This window comes from Rissa tridactyla, chromosome W, assembly GCF_028500815.1.
Source record: "Rissa tridactyla isolate bRisTri1 chromosome W, bRisTri1.patW.cur.20221130, whole genome shotgun sequence".
In the NCBI taxonomy this organism is placed as follows: Eukaryota; Metazoa; Chordata; class Aves; order Charadriiformes; family Laridae; genus Rissa; species Rissa tridactyla.
Window position 1 is genome coordinate 11,771,837 of NC_071496.1, and position 23,560 is coordinate 11,795,396.

Genomic DNA, 23,560 nt, shown 5'->3' on the forward strand with positions numbered 1-23,560 from the left:
TGTAAAACATATATGGACACAGTAATTTTAGCAGCTCACACACATTACCATTCATGAAACTTAGCACATTAAAACCAGTAGAATCTAGCTGTTATTGAAATAAAACTGTCTCCTGAAGCTATATATTGCCTGGAAAAATTTATCTTAAAAATAAAGAAAAAAGGTAAGAAATTTCATAGGAATTATTAGTAGCTGCTGCCTCCAAAATCAAAGTCTGTTTCTTGATATCTTATTACATAAATGTGCCTGGAATCCCCAGAGACCTGATCTGCAAACACTTTGGAAAGACTGTACATGCCAGTACATATGGACTGAAATCACTCTGGAGCCTTTGCTGCAAAAATTTAATTTCAACAATGAGGGCTTTTTTTTTTCCCTCTCTTTATCCACCATGTGAAATTGCAGGGAGGTCTTGCAACAAAAAAAAGGAAAACAAAATACATGCCATTGTGTACTTAGCAAAACATTGTGCAAGCTGACCCAAATTCTGAAGGAACAGCAATATTCTCATTCTTGGAAGAACCTTGTCATCAGTCAAACAACCAATGATGCTTTCTTAATATAAACATCACCACTAAACTACTGAAATTGTATCCTTCACCCAATCTTACAATCTCATCAAGACACTGATCTACACAGTGTCACTATAGAGAAGAAAAATACTTGGTTTTAATTTTTTTTTAAATGAGTAAATGCAGCAGTAACTTTAGTCACCTCACCTAACCCTAAGAATGGAGGTCAACCCTTTAAACTAGCATACCAAACTTCATGTCTGTATGTGCAATAGGTGTTCTAAATTCCTACTATAGAAAATGAGTGTCTGGTCAGTACAGCCAGTGGAATCGAGAGAAAGGTTCTGCTCAGACTGAAGCTGATCCCTGGGGCATCACTCAATTTCATGTTTAAAACATTAATTTAGACTTCTACACATCTGTAGGTGAGCTAGGGAATTTATTCAGCTGCACAAATGAAGTTGTATAATTGCATTTGAGGCAGTTTACCTAGCCCAAACACTCTAGCAGGCACCTCTACCTCACCTTCAGCTGCTGCTCTGGTCTCCTGTTCATCCTGTCTTGTATCCACTATTTCTGTATGGAAGTTTAGGGCTTTTCAGTGACTCTAGACACATGTTCAGAGGCAATTCAAACAAGCCTCAGAGCGAGAGGAATTATCCTCTAGATTTGTAAGCCTGAAATTAGATGCTGAGATGTGATGTATGAGCTAGAGGATGATTCAGTTACCTAAATCTATATATCTTGTGCCTTTTCAGGAACTCTGTGGTATCTGATATATCCATGTGGGACTGGTAAATAATAGTCCAGAAAACATACACCATTCTGCAGCAGAAACTGAAGGTCATGCTGAAGTATTTCACATGGCACTGGACATTAAAATGCGTGAAGCTGAAGTCAGTCACAACGTAGGGAGGAACAGTAAGTCTGTAAGGCCAAATAGGCAGCAGACTGTCTTCAGGTGAATAGTCCAGGCTTGTGGGTGTGTGTGGCACCCAAAGACATGCCTTTAGGCATTTAAGGAGTGTCAAAGGCTGAGAGATGAGACAGGGTGGGATGCTAGCCCCTTTCCACTAGTTAATTGCAGAGCTAACTGAAGTGGAAATTAAGCAGAGTGTAACTACCTAAATCCCTTTGTAGATCACTTTGAAGTTGTTTGACTTTCAGAAGTGTTGAATTCTCTGCACTTCCCAAAATCAGGGACTTATACCTGTGTTCTCATTGAGGTTTTATTTTGTAAGCATGGCTGGAGGGCTTGATTTTTATAGGTGATGAATAGTATTAATTAATGCCTCTAGTTTGGCACCTGGCAAGTGCAGAACTCAAAATTAGATGCTATTTTTGAAAATGTGAAACTCTGTCTTAAAGCTCCAGGGAAACATTTAACAGAGATAGAAAGGGGCTGTTTCACCAGCTTCACCTCATACATATAAATCATTGAGTTTTATTTTTAAATGTTGGTCGACTTGGGGGGGAGGAGGAGGTGGCAGGGGAAGATCTTGTTTAGAATAACTTTGTTTTTTCTTTTTTAAAAAGAGAGGATTAGGTTTTCTTCACACACAGGCTTTGGGATCTGAAGAACAGTGACAGTTCATTTGCAGGTGGGGGACCACCTTTTCCAGCCCCATAGGTTTATTTGAGGACTATCTGCTTTGGGAAGTGTATGGACTCTGTCGCTTAGCAACCACTGTCCCTCTTCTCCGAGTAGCAGGAGGATGCTCTGTGCATACATGTGCACTGGTAATCTGGTTTTCAGACCACAGAAGGCCTTGTTGTGATAGTCAGACAGATCATATACAGAGATATTTTGAAGACGATCTGTCCATTTCAAGTCAGCACAGGCAAAATCTGAACCAGCTCCTTTTAATGTTCAGTCTCTGTGCTGTAAATATTTGAGATCATTGTATCTTGTTTGCTGGGAAAAATAAGGGAATATTACCTCTGCAGTGAGTTCCTAGTCCAAGTTTTTACTGAAGAGTCTGTTGCAAACTGTGTGAAGTCTTGCTAAAGTATCCAGGATGTTTTCTGACAACAGAGGGAAATGTGAAGAACATATAGCCACAAAAATGGAGAGTCATTACTGTTGCATGGGACTGAACTGAAACATAGTCATTTAATTGGTTGAGAAACACATAGGGTTCACATGATGATTTTTTTCCTCTGGCCACTTGTTAGAAGTGTAATGAAGCAGCAGTGAGTTGGTTATGTATCTTTGTGTTTGTACTACCTACATGGGTGTACACTTGTCATCTGGTGCTGATGGGTCTAAGACGTACACTAGATGGTGCTTGCACAGCACAGGGAGCAAAAAGTGAGTCTGTCTCAAGATGTGTCAGCAACTCAATGTTCCACCTACTCCCCGAGTGTTTTCTGTGATGTGCGCTCTGTTCCATTAAGTGGAGTCATGTAATTAAATATAGAAGGTTCATGAGTGATGTAAAAAAAAAAATATTATTTTCTATTTCACTGACCAATACAATAAAGAGATAAAAGCATTCATTCATATATCTGTATACATGTTCACACATGCTTATGTATATACACAGTCTTGGAAGCTCCAAGTTTCCAAAGACAGAGAGCCGGTATCCTGAAACCTTTTCTATATTGCTTTAAAGAGCTACATATGCACAGAACTGAGATGAAAGGAAAGGCTCCATTCTATATGTTTTTACAGCACCCAGCACCATACAGGTCTTAACCAGTGTCTAAAATCTAGCATGAACTACCAGTAATTTTGGAAAAGAAGAAGGAAAAAAAAAAGAAAAAAAGAAAAAAAGAAGGACATGTATCTTCCCCATTTCATCAGCATTGTCACAGGAAATAAAAAGAAAAGGAAAAAGAAAACCCTGAATGCTGAAGAAAATTATCTCTGTGCACTATATAAAGACATATAAATTGTGTAAAAGCTTTTTATATATCCTTGGGCATCTGAAAAACTAAAGGGAAGAAAACCTGAATCAGTCATTGTTATATTTTCAGGTGCTACATAAATTTTGTATATATCAACAAAGGATGTCTTGGATTTAACTCAAAAATAAAAATAAAAAGCTTCAAAAATTATTGACAATAATTCAAGTGTCAACATAATATGTATTCTCACCATATCCCAGCTCAAATAGGATAAACACACTACCAAGACATACCATATATTGATTCTTGGTCCATTTTTAAAGTCCAGACACAGTAACAGCTCACAGTAGTTTAACATCCCAGTTAAACATGTTTAACTCTCAATTTGTTTAAGGATCTTGCTTATTTCAGTCATGTCTGGAGGCTTGTATGCCTGGAATGTGGTCTAAAAAGTAATTACTTTTAATGGATGCCCGTTTTGAGCAAGGCTGGCTTTTGGACAGAGAAAGGGAAGTGGATAGCAGGACTGGGGGAAAGGAGGACTGCCAGAAAGAAGAGAGAAGTTGAGCCAGATTGGCTTGGATTGGTGCCAACATGTGAACCCAAACATCCCAAATCAAACTGTGCTGCCAAAATACAAACAAGAGCTAAACAACAGTTTCTGCAGTCTTCTAATACCTGAGTTCATTGTAGTCCAGGTGTTTGTAAGAGGAACAGTGGTGTCAAGCTATTCTCTGTGTTTAATTAAATGGGATGGGTTGTGATGAAGAATGGGGTAGTGGATATGGCTGTTCCTGGAAGAATTGTGAAGGTGCATACCAAGGCCAAGTTGCTGAAGGTGTAACAGAAGCAGATAAGCAAAAACGATATTAACCAATAGGTTTTCAACTCTCAGGATAAGACAGGCATTTCATTCAGCTGTGTTTTGACACTAGCTTGCCATGATTCCTTGGCCTTCCTATTTTAATTTTTCTAAAATCCAAGGAGCTTCAATGGCTTCACTGTGAAACAAGAACATGCTTTAAAGTGGGCCAAGACATACTAACTTCCAAGTGGCCCATTGTGGAGCAGGGTCATGCCAGACTATGCCTGCATCTAGATTTTGTTATTTAGAAGAGCAACAACACCTGTTTTCCATTTATGCATCAGAATTAGCAATTGGGCTCCAAACTTGGTTTCTATGATTCTTTCTGAATTCAGGAGGAGTCAGATGCCAGGTGCTGGCTTTTGCGATTCTGTTGCACCAGGGTTTAGCTCAGGTTATTATACGCTATATCAGTTCCAGTTACAGGCAGCCCTTCTTTCTTGTTCTGTTTCCCCCCATTCCTTCTGCCTGCCAGCCTCCCCCTGCCTCCCCCCATGTTCTCAGTCCAGACTGGGAGACAGACATCTAAATCTGGTAAAATCCAGAAGTATCTAGGTAGATCCAGCTCTTTCCTAGACCTACAGGAAGGTCAAGAGGATTTCCAAAGTGGGGGCTGAGTGTTTTTGTGGGGGTGGATGGTGGGAAGAAGCAGGGAGGAGGGACAGGGAGGAGGGACAGGGAGAAGGCACATCAGGAGTTTTCATGACTCAAATCCAGTAAGTGTATCACATCAGTCATAGGAGAAATGCATGCCTTGCAGTTGGAGCCAAGGACCATCTAAGTTGGCATCTCCTTCACGTTGTCTGTCCAGCTGATAGATAAATAATCAAATAAATAAATCTTGTCTCAGAAAAACAGACACACCTGTGTATTACACAAAGTGCACTGAATCACAGACATTAGCATTTCACTGTCTGTCTGATGGAGGATGGGAGCTCATATCCTGCAGTAGGGCAGTTAAAATAATCGATGAGTGCATGTTCAATCCCCAGAAAGATGACAGGGGGGTGAGAGGGAGGGAGGGAGAGAGAGGGAGGGTGTGGTGGTTGGGGAGGGGGGATGGGAGGTAGGAAAGGTGCTGATTTCAGCCCTGTAGCATCAGAATTGCGTCAATTTGAGTTTCAACCACGTCTTCAGTCTCGGAGCGATGCTACTCAGAAGAGCCAGAACAGGAAGGGAGTTGCAAATCAGTGTGCAAAGGGGAGGACCGAAGCTTCCCCTCCCCCCTCTCCTCCAGTCCCCTCGCAGCCTCCTCCTCCACCTTCCCCACCGCTCGTGTCTTCAGGTTGGGGTTTTTTTGTTTGTTTTTTTTTTTTTTTTTCTCTTTCTTTCTTTTTTTTTTTTTTTTAAACCACGCTCGAAAAGACGGTTGCCCGGGTGCTGTGAGAGCGGAGAGCCGGGGGAAAAGCAGCGCAACGCGTTCGGGGCCCCGGTCAGGTCGCTAGGTACCCGGGGAGGCGGCAACCGCTTCCCGGACAGAAACTCCAGCACCACGAACAGCGTCTCCAGCACCGTGTACAGAGCACGCCGCCAACATGGCTCCGATCGCGGCCAGCCGGCAGCAGATCGGTAAGCACGTCCCGGCCCCAACTCCCCGCCCGCGGGGCTGGGGGCTGCTCCCCTCCCCAGGCGAAGTGCACGCGGGCAGCCTCTGCTGAGCCACCCTGCGCACGCAGCTTGTTGGGAGGAACCTGATTTCCCCCAGTTCTCTTCGATCTTAGAAGTTGTGTGAATTTGCTTTCTTTCCCTTCTCTGTCTCTCTTTTCCTTCCTCCCTACCTGCTCCCCCCGGTAATGCTCCGGGAGAGATGAAGAGGTTTGTGTAGGTGCGTTTTCGGATGAGAGAGGTTTTGGGGTTGTTTTCTCTGTCTTGGTTAAAGTAGTGTGGCTTCAGAGTTAAATGATGTAAATGCATCCTGTGCCACAGAGAAAATCTTTGTTCAAGTAATTCTTGGAATAATTGTCATTCATTTTTTTTCTTGTTGTAAAGAAAGACTTGTCAACCATTAGTTAAAGTGAAAGGTGGTCTTGTAAAGGACATTGCTAGGAAGATGAAAATACAGGATCCCTGTGCTTTTAGCTAAACAGCTGCATCTTGATTAATATGGGTTCACTGAGAATAACAATGATAACAATGAACTTTTCAGTTGTGTCATTTCTATGCACTGGATGTAGGGTGATTAACTGTGATACCAGAAGTTTCAGAAACAGTCATATATGTGCACTTATAAAATAGGTACATAAATAGCTTTACTCAGAAAAGCAGTAAGTAGAAATGTTTCTGAACTCTGCTTTACAAATTTTGACTCTAGCCTAGATTATATTTACTTTAGCAGTGGTTTAATTCAAGGATCATTCCACTGATTTAAGTGAAGCGACTCCAGATTTATATCACGTAACTGAAATAATAACTTCACCCAGGATCAATAGGTAATGTTTCCTATTAATACACTGCCTTGAATGTTAACCAATTGATTTATATTATGACAACAGCAAGAAATTCAGGTTGCAACATAATTAGTTGTAAATATAAAACCATTTTTGTTATCATTTCATCTTCTTTCCTACCCCACCCACTTGATGTTTCTAACCCCACTTGTGACATCATGCTTATCTAATTACTTATTTAAGGAAGATAGTTAATATTTTAAACACTAAATTGATTCTACCACTGCTTTCAGTAGTTGTAGAATTAAAATATAGCATAATTTCCATTACTATAAAAAGTCTGTCATCTCATGAAAAAGTGTTGTAAATGTGCAAATCATTTTTAAAAGCTAATAAAGTATTCTGATTAGTTTTCAATTACTCCTTGCTTTGTAACTTTATATCATGTATATGTAAATTTCTGCAGCCCAGGGAATTCTTGAAACTCAGAGCCACATGCTTAACTTTGAAAAAATACTTTTTGGTTATGTACATAATTTTCAGTCATTTCATTAAGTTCTTACAATTAAGTATGTAGACTGATACAGCAAAGGGAAAGTGACATGAATATTATCAGAAGAAATTAATAGCTAGGCCCGATCCTTTCTGTGCTGGAACATTATGTCCTACCTTGCTCTGATAGTATTGTAGATTTTTTTGAATCATCCCACTAAAAAGCAAAGGTATAGTGGCAGCACATCTATCTGCCCAGCTTTTACCTGGATGAAGCTGATTTAGTAATACATGGAGGGGGATAATTTTGCTTTTCTTACCCAGAATGATCTACTAATCACTTGCGAGAGAACCAGAACTGTTACATAATTGCCTTTATGCATAAACAATGGAATCCCATTAATATTCTACTGGTCTTCCACTGTTGCAGGGAATAAAGATTAAGCTCTGATTGTTACATTGTGGGAGGTTTAAACTCACTTAGTAATGTTACTTATGGGCAAAATTGGATTTCCAATTAGTTGTGCTCATTTGCTCCTTCAATGTATGCTTTGAAGGGCTAATGATACTCTATATGTAACTAATGTATCCACACGACAATTGAGGTTGTAACACTTGCTCAGTTTTCTCTTTATTCAGTTTAAGTCTAGGATTCATATTAAAGTAGAAGGAAATTATGTTTTAATGTTTTTCTTATGTACTCCTAAAAAGTAGTGACCTTTCCTGTAAACTCCCCATAGCTTTGATTCATAGTGTCTTAAATGCAAATCTTAGTGGTTATCGGTTATCAGTGTATGAGATACCTCCAGGAAATTATGGGATCAGACCATAAAAAATGAGTTAACTGAGTGTACAAAGTTTTCTAGGAAGCAGTGTGAAAAGCAGATGATGTATCTATAAGTAATGCATATTTAAGAACCTGTTTTATCTAACCAACAAAGCTCCATAAACTCAAAGCTGAAACCTTCTGAGAGATGGTATTACTCACAGACATACAAACTCAGAAACTACACACAGAGAGATGAGATAACCGAGCAATTACTAATGGTTATTACTCTTAGGATGGGAATAGTATTTTCCTCCCAAACACTCTGTATATGGAAAAATACTAACATAACAAGCATGCCTTAGGATGGGAGTACACATTCATGCCTGCAGGTGGTGAGCAATATGTACAATGCAAAGCACTTTCAGTGTGTCGATTCTGCTGCTATTATCATCTCGTATCAGTTTGTTTTACTAAATTATTACTTTATTAAATATCACAAAGAGTCCAAGGCATTGCTGCTTATGTGCTTGTTGCTATTTATTTGATTTGCAGATGAAATTACTACAGTGGTTGGGATCTTTAGTGCATTTGGCCTTGTCTTCTCTGTCTCCCTTTTTGCTTGGATCTGCTGTCAACGTAAATCCTCCAAATCCAATAAGACCCCTCCATATAAGTTTGTCCATGTTCTGAAGGGGGTTGATATTTACCCTGAGAATCTCAACAGTAAGAAGAAGTTTGGAGCAGATGATAAAAGTGAAGCAAATAACAAATCAGCGATGCCAAAGAATTCTCTCCATCTTGACCTGGAGAAGAGAGATCTAAATGGCAACTTCCCCAAAACAACCCCTAAAATCCAGAGCTCTCCATATCTTGAAAATTTGACTCCTAAGCACTTTGCAGAAAGGAAGAAAGATTCAGTATCCCCTGATAGTTTAAAATCCATCACTTCCCTGTCATCTGACGATAAACAAGACAAGCTAGGAACTCTCTTTTTCTCCTTAGAGTACAACTTTGAGAAAAAGGCATTTGTAGTGAACATCAAAGAAGCACGTGGTCTGCCAGCAATGGATGAACAGTCAATGACTTCTGATCCCTACATCAAAATGACGATCCTGCCTGAGAAAAAGCACAAGGTGAAAACCAGAGTGCTGAGAAAAACCTTAGATCCAGCTTTCAAGGAGACCTTCACATTTTATGGAATCCCCTATAGCCAAATTCAAGACTTAACACTTCACTTCATGATCCTGAGCTTTGACAGGTTTTCCAGAGATGATGTCATTGGAGAAGTCCTCATTCCCCTCACAGGAATTGAATTGTCAGAAGGAAGGCTGCTAATGGACAGAGAGATCATCAAAAGAAATGTTAGGGTAACATATTTGCTATTTAAATTTTAAGTGTTGTGCTAGTGTTAGCTATGATTCTTGTGTAATGCTGCTAGCATCTTGGAAAGAAAAGGGAACAAGTTCATCATGAAAGTCATTGAGATGCTTTCATAATGGCAGTATGAGGATGCAATTACACAAATGTAATAAAAGAACATTACAATGAGCATGTTGCAAGAGATTGTTAACGTCCTAAACTCTATTTGCTTATTCATCTGGTCCAACAGGTTCGATTGGACCCATTTACATTAGGTCAAGTGGCCTCAGTCCACATTAATTTGCTTTAAAAGGAAAGAATGCAAAGATTTATATATTATTCCCCATCTCCTCCCTCTCCTTTTCTGTTTGAAATCATTCTTTCTTAAAGTTTATTGAAGTCAATTTAAATCTTTCACTTCAACTACATGGTTTTTATAGCAGATTCTTAAAGAATGCAGTGTAGTCTTTAGTTAAGGAATTGGAACCTGTTAGAGACCATATTGTTGATGTAGTAGTATGTTCTTGCACTTCAGTGCTGTTACTACCTTCTCTCTCAAGAATTGTGACACAGGCTGCAGCCCTACTAAGGATAGTAAGACATGAGGGAGAAGCCAAAGCCTTCCTGAAGTCAATGGCAAAACATACTGACTTCACTGGGCTAAAAATATTTCATACCATTTTTTCTCATTTCAGAATGTAAAGATCATTTACAACCATCACAGCTGAACTACAGAATTGCACATGCATCACGCACACGTCTCTTAATCTCTACTAAGGAAGTGGAATGTGTATTGACTTTCAATTTGATTATTTTGAAAGAGCAAGCATGCTGCCAAATCAAATAAATGTCTACCAGACAACATACCTATAACTAATACTGTTATTTAACCATTACACCATTTCAGAACATACAGTTATGTGGCATTTTATAAATCTTAATTCTGGTTTAAAGCTTGTTCAATATAATTGCTTATAAATAGCCTTATTTCTTTTTTCTTTCATTTCCTCAGAAATCATCTGGGCATGGAGAATTACTGATCTCTCTGTGTTATCAGTCTACAACAAACACGCTCACTGTGGTTGTTTTAAAAGCCAAGCATCTACCTAAATCTGATGTGTCAGGATTATCAGGTAATGGTTTTACTAATGAATATGCCCTAAGAATATAAAACAAACAGACAGGAGACAGCTGAAATGTGGCATTTCAAAGACTAAAAATAGTCCATAAATGCATAAATGGTGTCTCTATTATTTGCAGCCTATTCATTTATTCATATCTAGGTCAATGCTTTATTTTCCAGGGTATGTATTTTACAAATTTGTTTTTCAATCACATGTTAAAAACCATGACATCTCTTAGCAGTGGAAACCAATGAGTTTTGTGATTGTCTTGAACAGAACCCATCTGCCATAAGTATGGGATGTTGTTTGCAGATACTAAAAGCTTTTATTTATGACAAAAAATCAGTTTATTTGTAGAAGATCAGTATTGAGTGAGATCATCATATGGTTTATTTCAGCTGAGCACCAAGAAAAGCAACCAGTTACATCTGTGCTGAATTTGGCCCACTGAGCACTAACATTTATTTGGCAAGGTGAAAAGGTGAACTATGCCAGTGCTGGAAGCAGGTTGTAACATTACACCTGTGCTTTATCATGAGCTGTAATTGGGGTGCACTAAGAAGGAGCAGTTTTTGCACTCCCTTCTCCTGGTCTTGTTGGGCTATTTTGCATTCCGTGGAACCTCCTTTGAAGCCAATACTAGAATTGTACTTAGATGCACATTAATGCTAGATAACATAATAACAGAATAAAATTTAATGTACAGTATACAAAGGATAAGACAATCACCCAAAAAGAACAGTACAAAGGACTATACAAACACTAGCACATCTGCTGTTGATTATAGGACTGACACTCTCTCATTTCACAGGATTTTTTAAAAGAAGCAGAAGAAGTTGTTTTGGGAACCACTGAATAATAATTACTACAGACAATAACAGTCTTTCTACTTCTCATACCAAGAAATACTGCAATTTACCTAGAAAGTTAACCCATCCTGTATCCAACACAACAAAACTATAGGTAGCTCCCATTTACATGATGGAATTCCATTGAAATCCTCCTTCTGATCTCAATTCTATTCTCATATAAGGAGAGAGGATATAAATGGAGCCCAACAGTTTATTCCACTATGTACTTTTAATATGTACTTTTAATAATCAACACAAAATTCAGAGCAGATAGTAGAGGTTTCATAAAGACAGCATGACAGCAAGCTGATCTCAACAGACCAAATCTGCCTGAGGTTCACCCAGGTGGGAAAATAACTTGAAGACAAAAGCCCTCCTAGTCTCAGCAGCTACTTGGACCCTATAGCACATCCAAACTACGCATTTGTTTACTGTATCTCTTATGAGTAAAACTATAAATTCTGTTTGCTCTTTCCACTTCCCTCAGTACGACCTTGCTAACTATAAAAGGAATATAATATTTCTAAGAGATACAGGCAGCTATGCTAAACCTGGACACCTAGTTCATTTAGACAGTTCTTCATTATTTGCTGTTCATCAGCAAGGCCAGGTTCACTAGATATTTGGGTGTCAGTAACATACTGCGCTCACAACAGTCCTTATTTCCTCTGTGACTTTCCCCTCAGCCCAACATAAATCTTGAACAAGGAGGAGATGAAATGGTGTTTCTATAGGGTCAGCTAAACAATTGCATAACTCAATCTCCTTCAGAAGATGGGAACTTTATTACTCAGAAGCTGTTCCATTCCCACAATCTCCTTGGTTTCCTTGATCACTGGTGTTGAGGTCTCCTAATAGACCTAATAAAATCAAGAGGATCATTCTAGCCTTATCTAGTAGATGGCCAGAAGTAACAGTCAAAAAATGTCCTTTAAACAGAAATGAGCAACAATGTGAATCCACTGATGGATACTGATCCTGATATTTTTAATGCTTGTGTGGCATATAGTCATTTAAAAGCCAATGAACATCTAGAAACATTAAACCCTATTTTTAAAATGTTTATTATGGTGATAGAGTATTAAAGTGAAGATATATTCTATCATACCTTACTCCTCTTAAACTAGTGTCCATTCAAGGAAACAAAAACCTTTTCATCATCTGACCATTTCAGTCTGATAAGTTTGGCATAGCATTTCTAAATACGGTTCAGTTTTAATTTTACTTTTTTAAAAAGTATTCAACTATTCTCGATGTTTATTAGCTGATTGTTTACATAGGCTATTTTGTTTGACTGGGTTCAGTAGAAAGGATTTTGTATATAAAGACTACAGCAAAGTAATGTTGCAACAGTTGAGTAATTATGAGGAATACAAACACTCAGTGTTGGTTGACAGCTAAAAATATGGACATTTTTCCTTCCATTCTTCAACGGTAATACAGTACAGACATAAAGTCAAGTACATATCCTAACAACAAATGTACCCTTACATTTAAAGTTCAGTTCAATAAAAATTGGTTGAACAATTTAATCAAGCTAATGGACTTTGGTAGAACCACAACAGAAATTAATTGCTTCCATTCATCCATTCTCTCAGCATGAGCTTATTCTTTCCTTTCTGAGGCTTTTCTTTGCACAGGTCTTATTAACACAAATGATTATACCCTACTGGTAGAAAGCATGAAAAGCAGATTTCTGTTATACATAAATACGTAATGATACATATTTGTCAGAGTCCATTAGAATTTTGCATACTTTCAGACCACCTTTGCATGTAGTAAAGATATTATTAGGGTTAATGGACAGTGTGGAGCATGGATTCACGGACTCTGGCGGGGTACAGACCAAAGACCTTTATTGCAACAATCTGACAGGTTTTATAGCTTTACACACTCTCCACGCGCAAGTTGTGTTCTGCTGATAGGTTGAAGGTCAACTGCCATGCGCTTCTCTACTTCTTCCGATTGGTTTCTGCTGTCTGTTCACGAGGAGCAACAACTTCATTCTCACGTCCTGTTTCTTGCTGATTCTTACTTGTTTTTCTGTTCTCTCAAGCCCTCTCTCAAGGACGCAGCTTTATCTCATCAAGGTTGAACAGACCTATGCTGCTCTCTATTCCCACAATTCCCCCTTTTTGTTTTTCTACTACAAAAGCTTGATTAATCATTCTTTGCATTATTTTCTGTAGGCAGCCTAAGATACAGGGCACAACAAACATTAAGGCACACATAAAGAATGGCAACAACAATCCAGCTTTTACAATTGATGATAGCCATCCAGAAATACCCCAACTGCGCAGCAGGTTGTTTAGCCAGTCCCATTCATTGTCAATCTGTAGCTGATTAAACCCTTCTTTCAATTGCTGGATGCTTTTATGGATAGACTCAGAGTGGTCAGAAAGATTCATACAACACACACCCTCAAAATCTTCACACCCGTGGCCTTGCGCTAAAAGCAAAAAATCAATGGCAGCTCTATTTTGAAGCGTAGCATGCCGAATAGAGTCTACATCTGCTAATAACCCACTTAATGCTAATTATGTGGCATTGGTCTGTTTAGCCAGACAACACCCTATTTTATTCAGCATATTTAATGCCGTTGCTGTTCCTAGCGAAGGGAGACTACTTAGCCCTATTCTTTGTCCAAGATTCGGGAATGTTATATGGTCGTCACAGGATGGAGTGAAGGTATGAACTGTTCTCTTGGCTCTGTGTTTACTGTGTGCTCTGCTCACTGTGTCTTTGGCCGTACGCAGGCCTCTGCTGCCCCATCTCCCCCTTTTTTGTTTAACACCAGACCATTTATTAACAAGGTCGCCATGACTTGTGCTTCTACTCGTTGTGATGCTCTTAGCAGGTTATATACTAAACGCAATTAAAAACAGAATCAAAAAGAACCCTGCTAAGGCAATAAATACCCAGATTCCTAAATTTAGCCCAGAAAGCCAATTTCTTTGGATTTACCCACGAGAAATCCTTTTGTAATATTTCAAATACATTGTGGTTCATTAAGTCTTGAATATTTAGTATTTGAGCTTTTAGCTGATCATGTAAAGGACAAATGTTTTGTTGCAATGACATGTCAAAAGCACCTTGGAGATGGTGTTTAACCATTTCCCAGCCATGTAGCAACATATTCCAGGGGAGAGATGTAACACAAAGTCTTCAAGAGTTGTACTCCCAATCCCAATACAGAGAAAGACGTGTTTTTAATGCATTTTGTTGATTCCCTATCCATATTACTGCTGTTTTATACCTTACTTGTGTTAAATTTACACAATAAGATTGATTACATTCTTGGATACTTGCATTCTGAGCCGAAGCAAACATATGGATGAGAAGTACAAATCATTACAGAATTGTCTTACTCACAACTTCTATTTGTTGCAGTGTTATCTGTGGTTAGCATGCACCCCGACTTAAGGTGCTTATAATACACCTTCGGTTGTTCAGGCCATTCAACGGTTCTTACAAAATGTCGCTCTACTGCTGTGGATGACAAAGAAGACATGTTTAGAAAATTTAAAACATGAGAGCGTATGTGCATAACAAAATAAGGAAACTGTCTTTTTCATAAAAGCAATATTAATTGCAGTAAGAGACTAAATAACAATTGGTTCTCTACTTGTTTTATAAATGCTCCTTCAAGTCTTTGAACAATACCAGTAACATATTGAGAGTTTGCCACTAAATTTAACGGTTCCTGTTGAAATAAGTCAAAAGCATTTACTGTGTCCCTGAACCATCTACAAACACCGTACGGGTGCCAGCAAGAGGCTTTGGTGCTAGCAGGATGCGTGGCTGTAAAGGAACTTGTGAAAGTGACTGTAATAGTCTGTGCTAGGGGAAAGAATAATTTATTTGCCCAATATAATGTACTAAGGCAATTTGTAGGTTAAGACTTTGTGATAACCAAGGGTCAAGGTCGTCCTTTTTGATGGGGACATGTATGTGGCTTGGATCCATTGCAGAAAGCTGCTGACAGCACAAACGACCCTGGAAAAACAATCGTGGTAACATTTCAATCATCGTAGTTACTGGTTCTGAAAAGGTATGTGGCAAAAATACCCACTCTAATGCAGTCAGGCTCTTTGCGAGTGCATCATCCCACTGTCCTATCAGGGCATAAAGTTGAAATTCTTGTAGGAAGGTGTTCAATGTGTCTTGCAGCAGTAGTCGACTATATCTTATCTTATCTTGCAACATGCTGTAATGCCTTCTGAGCTGTTGGGGTTAATGAACATAGAACTTATGGGGGGGGGAGGGGGGGCCAGACACAGTGCTTCAGGGCATCCCCTGTATCTTCAAAGTGCGCTCATGTCTCTCTCCCCCTCTCTGACCCGAGACAGCCCCCTTATATCCTGCACTGGACTGAGTGGAGAAGTACAGGCTAGAGTCGCTGCACGCATGGCCAGTGCACGCAGCAAGTCCCACCAGACTCTCCTGCACTGGACTGAGTAGAAAAGTACAGGCTAGAGTCACTGCACACGTGGCCAGTGTATGCAGCGAGTCTCACCAAACTCATGATCCAGCTTTGCTAACAGCAGCTGTCTGATACGTGACTACATTGTTGTAATCCCTTCTTGTTATCTTCTTCTGTGAAGGTCAGGTTCTCATGGATACACACACAGTTTTTAGAGCAACATATTCTACTACTCGTACAAGGGTACGATGCAAAGCGGCATCTACAACTGATTGTATAATGCTTATTAGACACAGCAAACAGCATACTAAACATAACAGACAAATTCCTTCCACACAGGCGATGAGTATAATTTGCTTCAACCAACCCCACCCCCAAGTCCATCCAGCAAAGAGATTTCACCCAGTGGTCTCCACAAGTTGCTGGTTCGGTCGGTGCAGTTCCTGCAGCTGGGCATGGATGGATTTGGAGTGGTCACTTAGATTCATACAATACAGTCCTTTAAAATCTTGACAACCATGTCTGTGAGCTGAAAGCAAAAAATCAGTAGCAGTTCTGTTTTGCAGCGTCGCATATCGAATACTATCTACATCTAGCAATACCTCAGGAATAGCTGTACTAGTAGCATTGCTAAACTTATCCTTGGCAGCAAGAGAGTCCTTGTTATCAAGAATCCTTGGCAGCAAAAGAGTCCTTGTTAGCAAGAGCGCATGCGGACTCCCTGTTCTTGCTGGTACTGTGCTTTGATCTTCTTCCACAACAGGCCAAGATTCTCAAGCAGCTAGATAAGGTGTCTGTGAGTCCATTACAGGCTTATGTCATCCAAATGTTTTTCTTGCCAGCACCCGAGACTGAATAACAATTGGTGTGATATATGTGTTTTCCAGCACCCAGGTGCGAGTCCCTTGAGTGTATTTACAATCCTCCTCACCGATCTGCCGTTGCTTTCCCATATTGCACCCCCTTGCTCAAGAGACCGCTTCTGCTGGGGTTCATTTTAGTCTCGCAGGGTATAACACAGAGCAATCTACTAAGGCATGCAATAACATATACACATATAGGAAAAAACCAAAAACATATCTCTATGGTACTGCTTTGAATCAGGTGTCCTATTTCTCTTTTTCTGATGCTTTCTCGTAGCGCGTATGGCATACTTTTGTGCTAACGTGGCACATTTCCCATCTAATTGTTCCTGTTTGGTTTCTTTTTTTTTTCTTTTCTCTTTTTTTTCCTTTTTTTCTTTTTTTCTTTTTCTCTTTTTTCTTTTTTCTTTTTCTCTTTTTCCTTTTTTTTCTTTTTTCTCTTTTTTTTTTCCCCCATCACTTCCGACTGACATAAAAGTCTGCCTTTGCAACAAGAGCTCAGTTTCTCATTTTTCCTTAAGTTTCTCATTTTCCTACAGAGCATCCTATAGATTTTGGCTCAACTCCTTTTCCCAATCAACCATGATCTTATAGGCAAACAACAAACAACCAGCCATACGCACTGCACGGGCGAGCCGTTCCCGAGAGTGTAAACGTGTCGGCTGGTGAAGACTCCCCCAATATTTCAGGACTTCCATCAGTTCTACAGCCCATCCTGGTGTATCTACCTGGGGCGCGCTCGCCTTACGTCTAAACATTGTGTATACACAAACTTCTTCACTTGATGGAGTGTCAGCCCTAGTTGCATACGAGAACAGTACCACACCGGGCAGAACACCTGCTCAAGGGGAGTCACCTAACGACACTGCACACAACAAAAAACAAACAGTAGCACACATGCTGATCAGCAGGTATAAGCTGGCGCCCACACACACTTACACAGCAGACATACAAAACCAGCGCTTCTATCTCAGGGAGACGACTGGGGAGGGGAGGGGCTGAGGCGGGCAATGGCAGGAGCAAAACAGCTCCGTCTCCGTCCTTCTCTGCTGACATTCTGACAATACACCACAATACCCCGATTCCGGCTGTGCACGTATAAGTGGTTGATAAGGAGGAACAGATGCAGTACCTGGCGCAAATGGAGAAGGGTTAAGAATGGAGGAGCACGATAACAACTTTCGTCGCTGTTGCTGTAAAATCTCCGCAGTTGGAGCAGATGCAGGCATAGCTTTAATTTGCGTTAAAGGTGGATATAAATCAGGTTCAGTCTCTGGATTTATTGGACCAGGATCAAAGGGGCTCCCAGGTTCATCCTCAGGGCTATTACAGAATAGGGTAGAGTGAACTTGAGTGCCTCCTTTCCCTTCGGCATGTTCTGATCTCAGCAAGACTGGGGGGCAATCGTCTGCTTTAAAATTAGGAGGTGCGGCAGTTGCCCCAGACGGAGCAGCATCCTCATTGCTCGCAGCTTGTCTGATATCCTCCTGTTTCCGTATCATCTCTAGAATTTGCTGCCAATCGGTTTGATAAGAGATAGATCCCACTCCGTTGCAAGCTTCTATCATATCTATTAAGCCTGGATTCTTTAAGGCTTGTAAGATACACCTACAATCGACATTAGCATTCTCCACCGCAAGCTTTAACGTCAGTGCTTCCTTGGCTTCTATGTTCTCCACTTGTTTATGAATAGCTTCCTGCAGGCGGTCAATAAATGCCATGTAGGGTTCATTAGGACCCTGCTTGACAGTTCTAAAAGCTTGAGTTGCCTTTCCCGTGTCAGGAACCTTTACGATAGCTTGTAAGGCAAGGTCTGCTGACTGTCTTAGTATCTCTGGAATTAATCTCACCTGCAGCTGTGGGGTATCAACAGGCGCTTCCCCTAACAATTGAGGGATGCCTGCTCCCTGCAACGGATCGCCGTCCCCTCTTGACAAATTATCTACTGCGGCGACGCTGCACACATCTCTCCAGTGATCCATAAAAAGAACTCACTGTGTTGGGGTAGAAATAACTTCAGCTGGCTGCTTGATATCGAACGGAGTCAGTATGTATCCTTTCATAATGTTATTTAATAGTCCTTGTGCATAAGGGGAGGTTAGTCCATGCTGCATAATCATTTTCTGCATTTCTCTAACCAGCTCCCACCTTATCGGTTCCCAGGTGTTTGGTCCATTTTGATAAAGCAGTACCGGACAGGCGATGGCAGTAGCGGCTTCCATATCGCTGTCCTGTAATGCCTGTTTATGTAAATTTTGCCAGTGTTGATCAGGATTATAAATTGCAGTGACTGCCGGACTTGGTGCCGGACTTGTCAAGGAATCGCCCCAACCCGGTAATACAGGAGACCACGGTGGTATCAACGTCACATCTAGCGGGGGTGCTAACGGCGCAGACGGACAGCTCGGGGGTTCAGGTTTCCCCCCTCTGTCTGAGTAGTAATCGGGCTGTCCGGTGCCACAGCTGCAGCAGCGGCTGCTGTGGCATTTCATTCGGATTTTACCTGCTGTAAAGTATCTTTAATCAACCTCCAGGTTGTCAAGACCTTTGTGGCAGTCGCATCCCCTTTTGTTGCAGTCTCAAATAAAGTTTCGCCCGCTTGCTCCCAACTTGATAATTGGAAAGCCATTGTAGAATCAGCGGGAAGACCCTTGCTTTTTAGCCATGCCAGTAAAAGTTGAAAAGTTCCTTCATCGTATTGAATACCCCTTCTACTTAAAAACTTTTCTAATATACATACAATTGCCTTTTCCTCTGAGGACTCTCTTGATCCCATCCTCACACATCCCCGGCTGCTCACCTTTTCCTGGTGATTATTTGTCTGGACTGCAGCTCTCCGATACCGCTGCTTTTTTCTCGTTCAGCCGGGCTGCTCCACCAGTCGTACATTTCTACGATTCAAGTCCCTCGTATGTTCCTACGATTTTTGTCCCTGTTCGGGCGCCATTTGTGGAGCATGGATTCACGGACTCTGGCGGGGTACAGACCAAAGACCTTTATTGCAACAATCTGACAGGTTTTATAGCTTTACACACTCTCCACGCGCAAGTTGTGTCCTGCTGATAGGTTGAAGGTCAACTGCCATGCGCTTCTCTACTTCTTCCGATTGGTTTCTGCTGTCTGTTCACGAGGAGCAACAACTTCATTCTCATGTCCTGTTTCTTGCTGATTCTTACTTGTTTTTCTGTTCTCTCAAGCCCTCTCTCAAGGACGCAGCTTTATCTCATCAAGGTTGAACAGACCTATGCTGCTCTCTATTCCCACAGGACAGGATTTATCTCATGAAGGAGACACATGTATTTGGTCAGATGAATCATGCCCTAAACTTCACTGACTATCTTGATTACATCGCTGGTGACCATAAAGAGAGTTTAAAGGGACTAATTCAGATGTAAGCACAAAAATTGGATGAGATGAATCATCTTTAATAATTTGAAACATCTCCTCATTGTGATATAATTATGTTGGTAAATGATAAAATTTACCATTAACTAGATCAAGGAATTTCTAAGTGACACTGTTCAATAACTAATCTGTGCTCTCTCTTTTCATTCCAGACCCTTACATCAAAGTGAACCTGTACCATGCTAAGAAGAGAATTTCTAAAAAGAAAACCCATGTAAAGAAATGCACCCCCAATGCAGTGTTCAATGAATTGTTTGTCTTTGACATTCCTTGTGAGGGCCTTGATGATATCAGCATTGAATTTTTGGTTTTAGATTCAGATAGGGGGTCAAGGAATGAGGTCATTGGCCGATTAACCTTGGGATCTTCAGCAGAAGGAACAGGTAGAGAGCACTGGAAAGAAATTTGTGAATATCCTAGGAGACAAATTGCCAAATGGCATATGTTGTGAGATGGTTAGCAGCTTAGAGAGGGGTGGGAACTTGAAAAACTACGTATATTTCCATAGGCAAGGAGCAGTTTTCTTTCTTTGCTATGTATAATTACAGGCTTGTGACTGCAGGACTTTTTTTTTAGGGGGTGAGGGAATAAAAAAAGGATTGAATTATCAGAAAAGAAGGTAACAAAATTTTCACAGTAAATAAAGGAACTTCTATTTCATTAGATTTCAATATAATTGGATGAGATTCATTTTCTTCTGGAGTTTAAATAGCCTGAAACTTCTGAAGCAGTATAAACTTCAATAAGAACAGACTATGTTTTATGAAAAAGTCACTGGAAACCTTATTAGTACTGTTATACAGAAGAAGATAACCTCATTAAAATATATTGCTAGATCTAAAAAAAACCATCTGTGTCTTATTGTGGGAAGGGGCTGAGTCTGTAAAAGCCACGGGGAATGAGGGTGAGTAGGAGGGGAATTCTTTCTGCCCCTTCATCAAAAACCTTCTTTTATGAAAATTCAATAATTATTTGTAAGTTTTGGTTACTTATACTTTGATCAACCCAAAGACTGAAGAGATTTTCAGCAATTTGCTTTATATATCACATCATGTGCAACTAGTTGTTTTATGTGTGGAAATACTATATAATTATTTACACATGGATTTTTTAATATGTATATATATAACTTGTTGTATTACAGTGACCGAAACAGATATACTCTATAAATTGTTGAGCAAGTTAACATACATTGTTTTGTTAAAAGGGCTCCTTTATGGGTAACTGCACATGTTACAGTATAGCTAGAATTTGGTATTAGATATGGCTTGCATGTTTTTCCTCTAGCAAGGATTACATTTGAAGCATTTCAAGCCATGGGAAAACATTTCTATTGAGATGAGGTAACATACATGACATTACAGTCAGTGACCTTTCACCAATTATATTTTAAGCCATTCAGTACTACTTAAAGAAAAGTTGTTTCTTCTTTTGTTTCATTAAAGAACAAACGGAATAGTGAGACAGAGAACAAAACCTTATTCTGTTTAACTTCCTGAACTGTGAGTAATGCCATTACAGTCAGTAAGACTACTCCCAACATACAAAGTTTAATGCATTTTAAACTTTTGCAGGATAGGAAACCAAGTTCATATTATAATTTATCCAATATTGTGTTAGACAAACTACTTGAAAAGTGCATTTCACTTAGATTATATGCATTACTGTCCATTGCTGATAGTACTGAAAATTGGTGGTGGTAAGGGAAAATAACATCCTGATTTCATATTAGTGTGACATATCTATGTTTTAACTGTGCTAGGCTGGGGCAATACCAAGTGTAACATAAATAAGTATATAAATAAAGCATTTAGACCTGTGAAATTTAGTCTTGGTCACACCCGATAGATTTTTAGGCTGTCAGAACTATAGCACAACTATAAGCAGATTATTTCCTAAAGTTTGTACACTGATTTCTGATACAGAATTGTTTGCAAATATTTATCTTACATCATTTTCTTATACAATATATATGAAGAAGAATATAATGACGTTAGTTGTTGACATAAGAAGGATTTAAAAAGTGGAAAACCATTTTCAGTATTTTTGCATATGTCATTTTGTCACGTGTAATCCCACTGAAGTGAATGAGACTATTTGAGAATTAAGATATTGCTCAATGTGAATAAAGGTAACAGATCGGGCACACCAGGTAAAAAAACCATACGTTGGATGTCAAATTAGTCTCATTAAGCAACAGATACAGGTCTTATTCAAAACTGTTGGAGATTTGTTGTCGACTTTACCTGTTCTCATATGGCCAAATTACGTTCGCAGTAAAGGACACTGAAATATGAAATATGCAAGTAGACAAATAGTATTGGAAGAATTCTATTGAGGCTCTTCCAGATTTTGTGTCAGTATTTTCTACAGCTTTTGAGAATGTGTTTGATATAACAGTGTTTATAAAGTTCTGTAAAAATACATTTTCAAAATAACATAAACATGCTTTTTATGATAATGCTCAATGTAAAAAACCTGCATATTGTATGTATAAAGAAGAGGAATCTTTTTTGCTTATTTCTTTAGAAAGCTAATTAACTGCTTAAGGGCTAAAGTTTGCCAGCCACATTCAAGCAGAGCTAATCCAAAGGCACCAAGTTGAAGGAAAGATGCCCACAGGCTTCAGTGGGGTTTGAAGTGCAATCACAGAGCAAAACTCTTTCTTGTGAGTCAACCCAGCAATATCAATGGGACCATGGATAAGGGGAGACACAGTTTGATCTGATGTACGCTGGGAGAGTTTAAGTTATTACCACACAACCAGAGTCGTTACAATTCCTAGTAAGGAAAGAACTTTACACTGAAAGTGATTGCATGAAAGAGAGTGGAACAGCTTGAACTTAAAAAAAAATTTGAGGTTTTGTACATTGGCCCATAAGTAGTACATTATCTCTACAAATGAGATGACAGGAGTCATCTGTCTCCAATGTACACAAATTCTAACATTAGGAGTAAAAAATCCACCTTTTTGAACTAATGATGGGCTGTGACCATCTTTCATTTTGCAACCAACAAGTTGTCATCAATTTTTTTTTCGAGTTTCTATAAAAGCTTGAGGGTTAATATTTCTACCAGCTAAATGGCAGTTGGTGGGGGTAGAGGGTAGGAATGGGAAAGGGAAGCAAAGAAATTTTTATTAAATCTAAAAAAACCCTGTAAATAGAAATTTTTTTCATTTAAAACAATGTTCATCTTGGAAAACTGAGTAAAGACGACTTGTAACATATCTGTAAGCCAGATGAGGCAGGAGTGAATGTAGACCTGTACCGAGATGAGAAATTCTGCTGTTTTATAAAGAATTCAATTCTCATTGTGAATATCTTGAACTCTGTTAAGGATGTTGTACTGTATTAAACATGTAAAAAAATTATGTTTGTCTAAGTAGCTTACAAAAATAGTAACTCCTTGAATGGGAGATTATCCACGTCTGGAGATCTGCTGTACCTAAATACCTGATTCGTTATGGTGTTGTAACTTAATAGAAGCTATTTGAGAGGAAGCATGGTGTATGAGATTTTGTAAGTTATTTGTGCTGGTTCTGTATGTTGTGCCATGTGTGTAAGACAAGAATAAACTGCTGCTTTCATTCATCTCATTCCAAAACAATTATCCCACCAATGTATCTTTTCCAGAGATTTCTGCTATTGTTTGTGTTCA

The 23,560-nt window shown here is 39.5% G+C and overlaps 1 protein-coding gene across 1 annotated transcript; it reads left to right on the forward strand.

Annotated features, from left to right (window-relative positions):
• The first annotated feature begins 5,762 nt into the window (after positions 1-5,762).
• On the forward strand, positions 5,763-20,351 carry LOC128902010 (synaptotagmin-4-like). Its single transcript, XM_054184269.1, has 4 exons — positions 5,763-5,796; positions 8,428-9,242; positions 10,247-10,367; positions 20,053-20,351. The coding sequence occupies exons 1-4, from the start codon at positions 5,763-5,765 to the stop codon at positions 20,349-20,351; spliced, it is 1,269 nt and encodes a 422-aa protein (XP_054040244.1).
• The last annotated feature ends 3,209 nt before the right edge of the window (positions 20,352-23,560 follow it).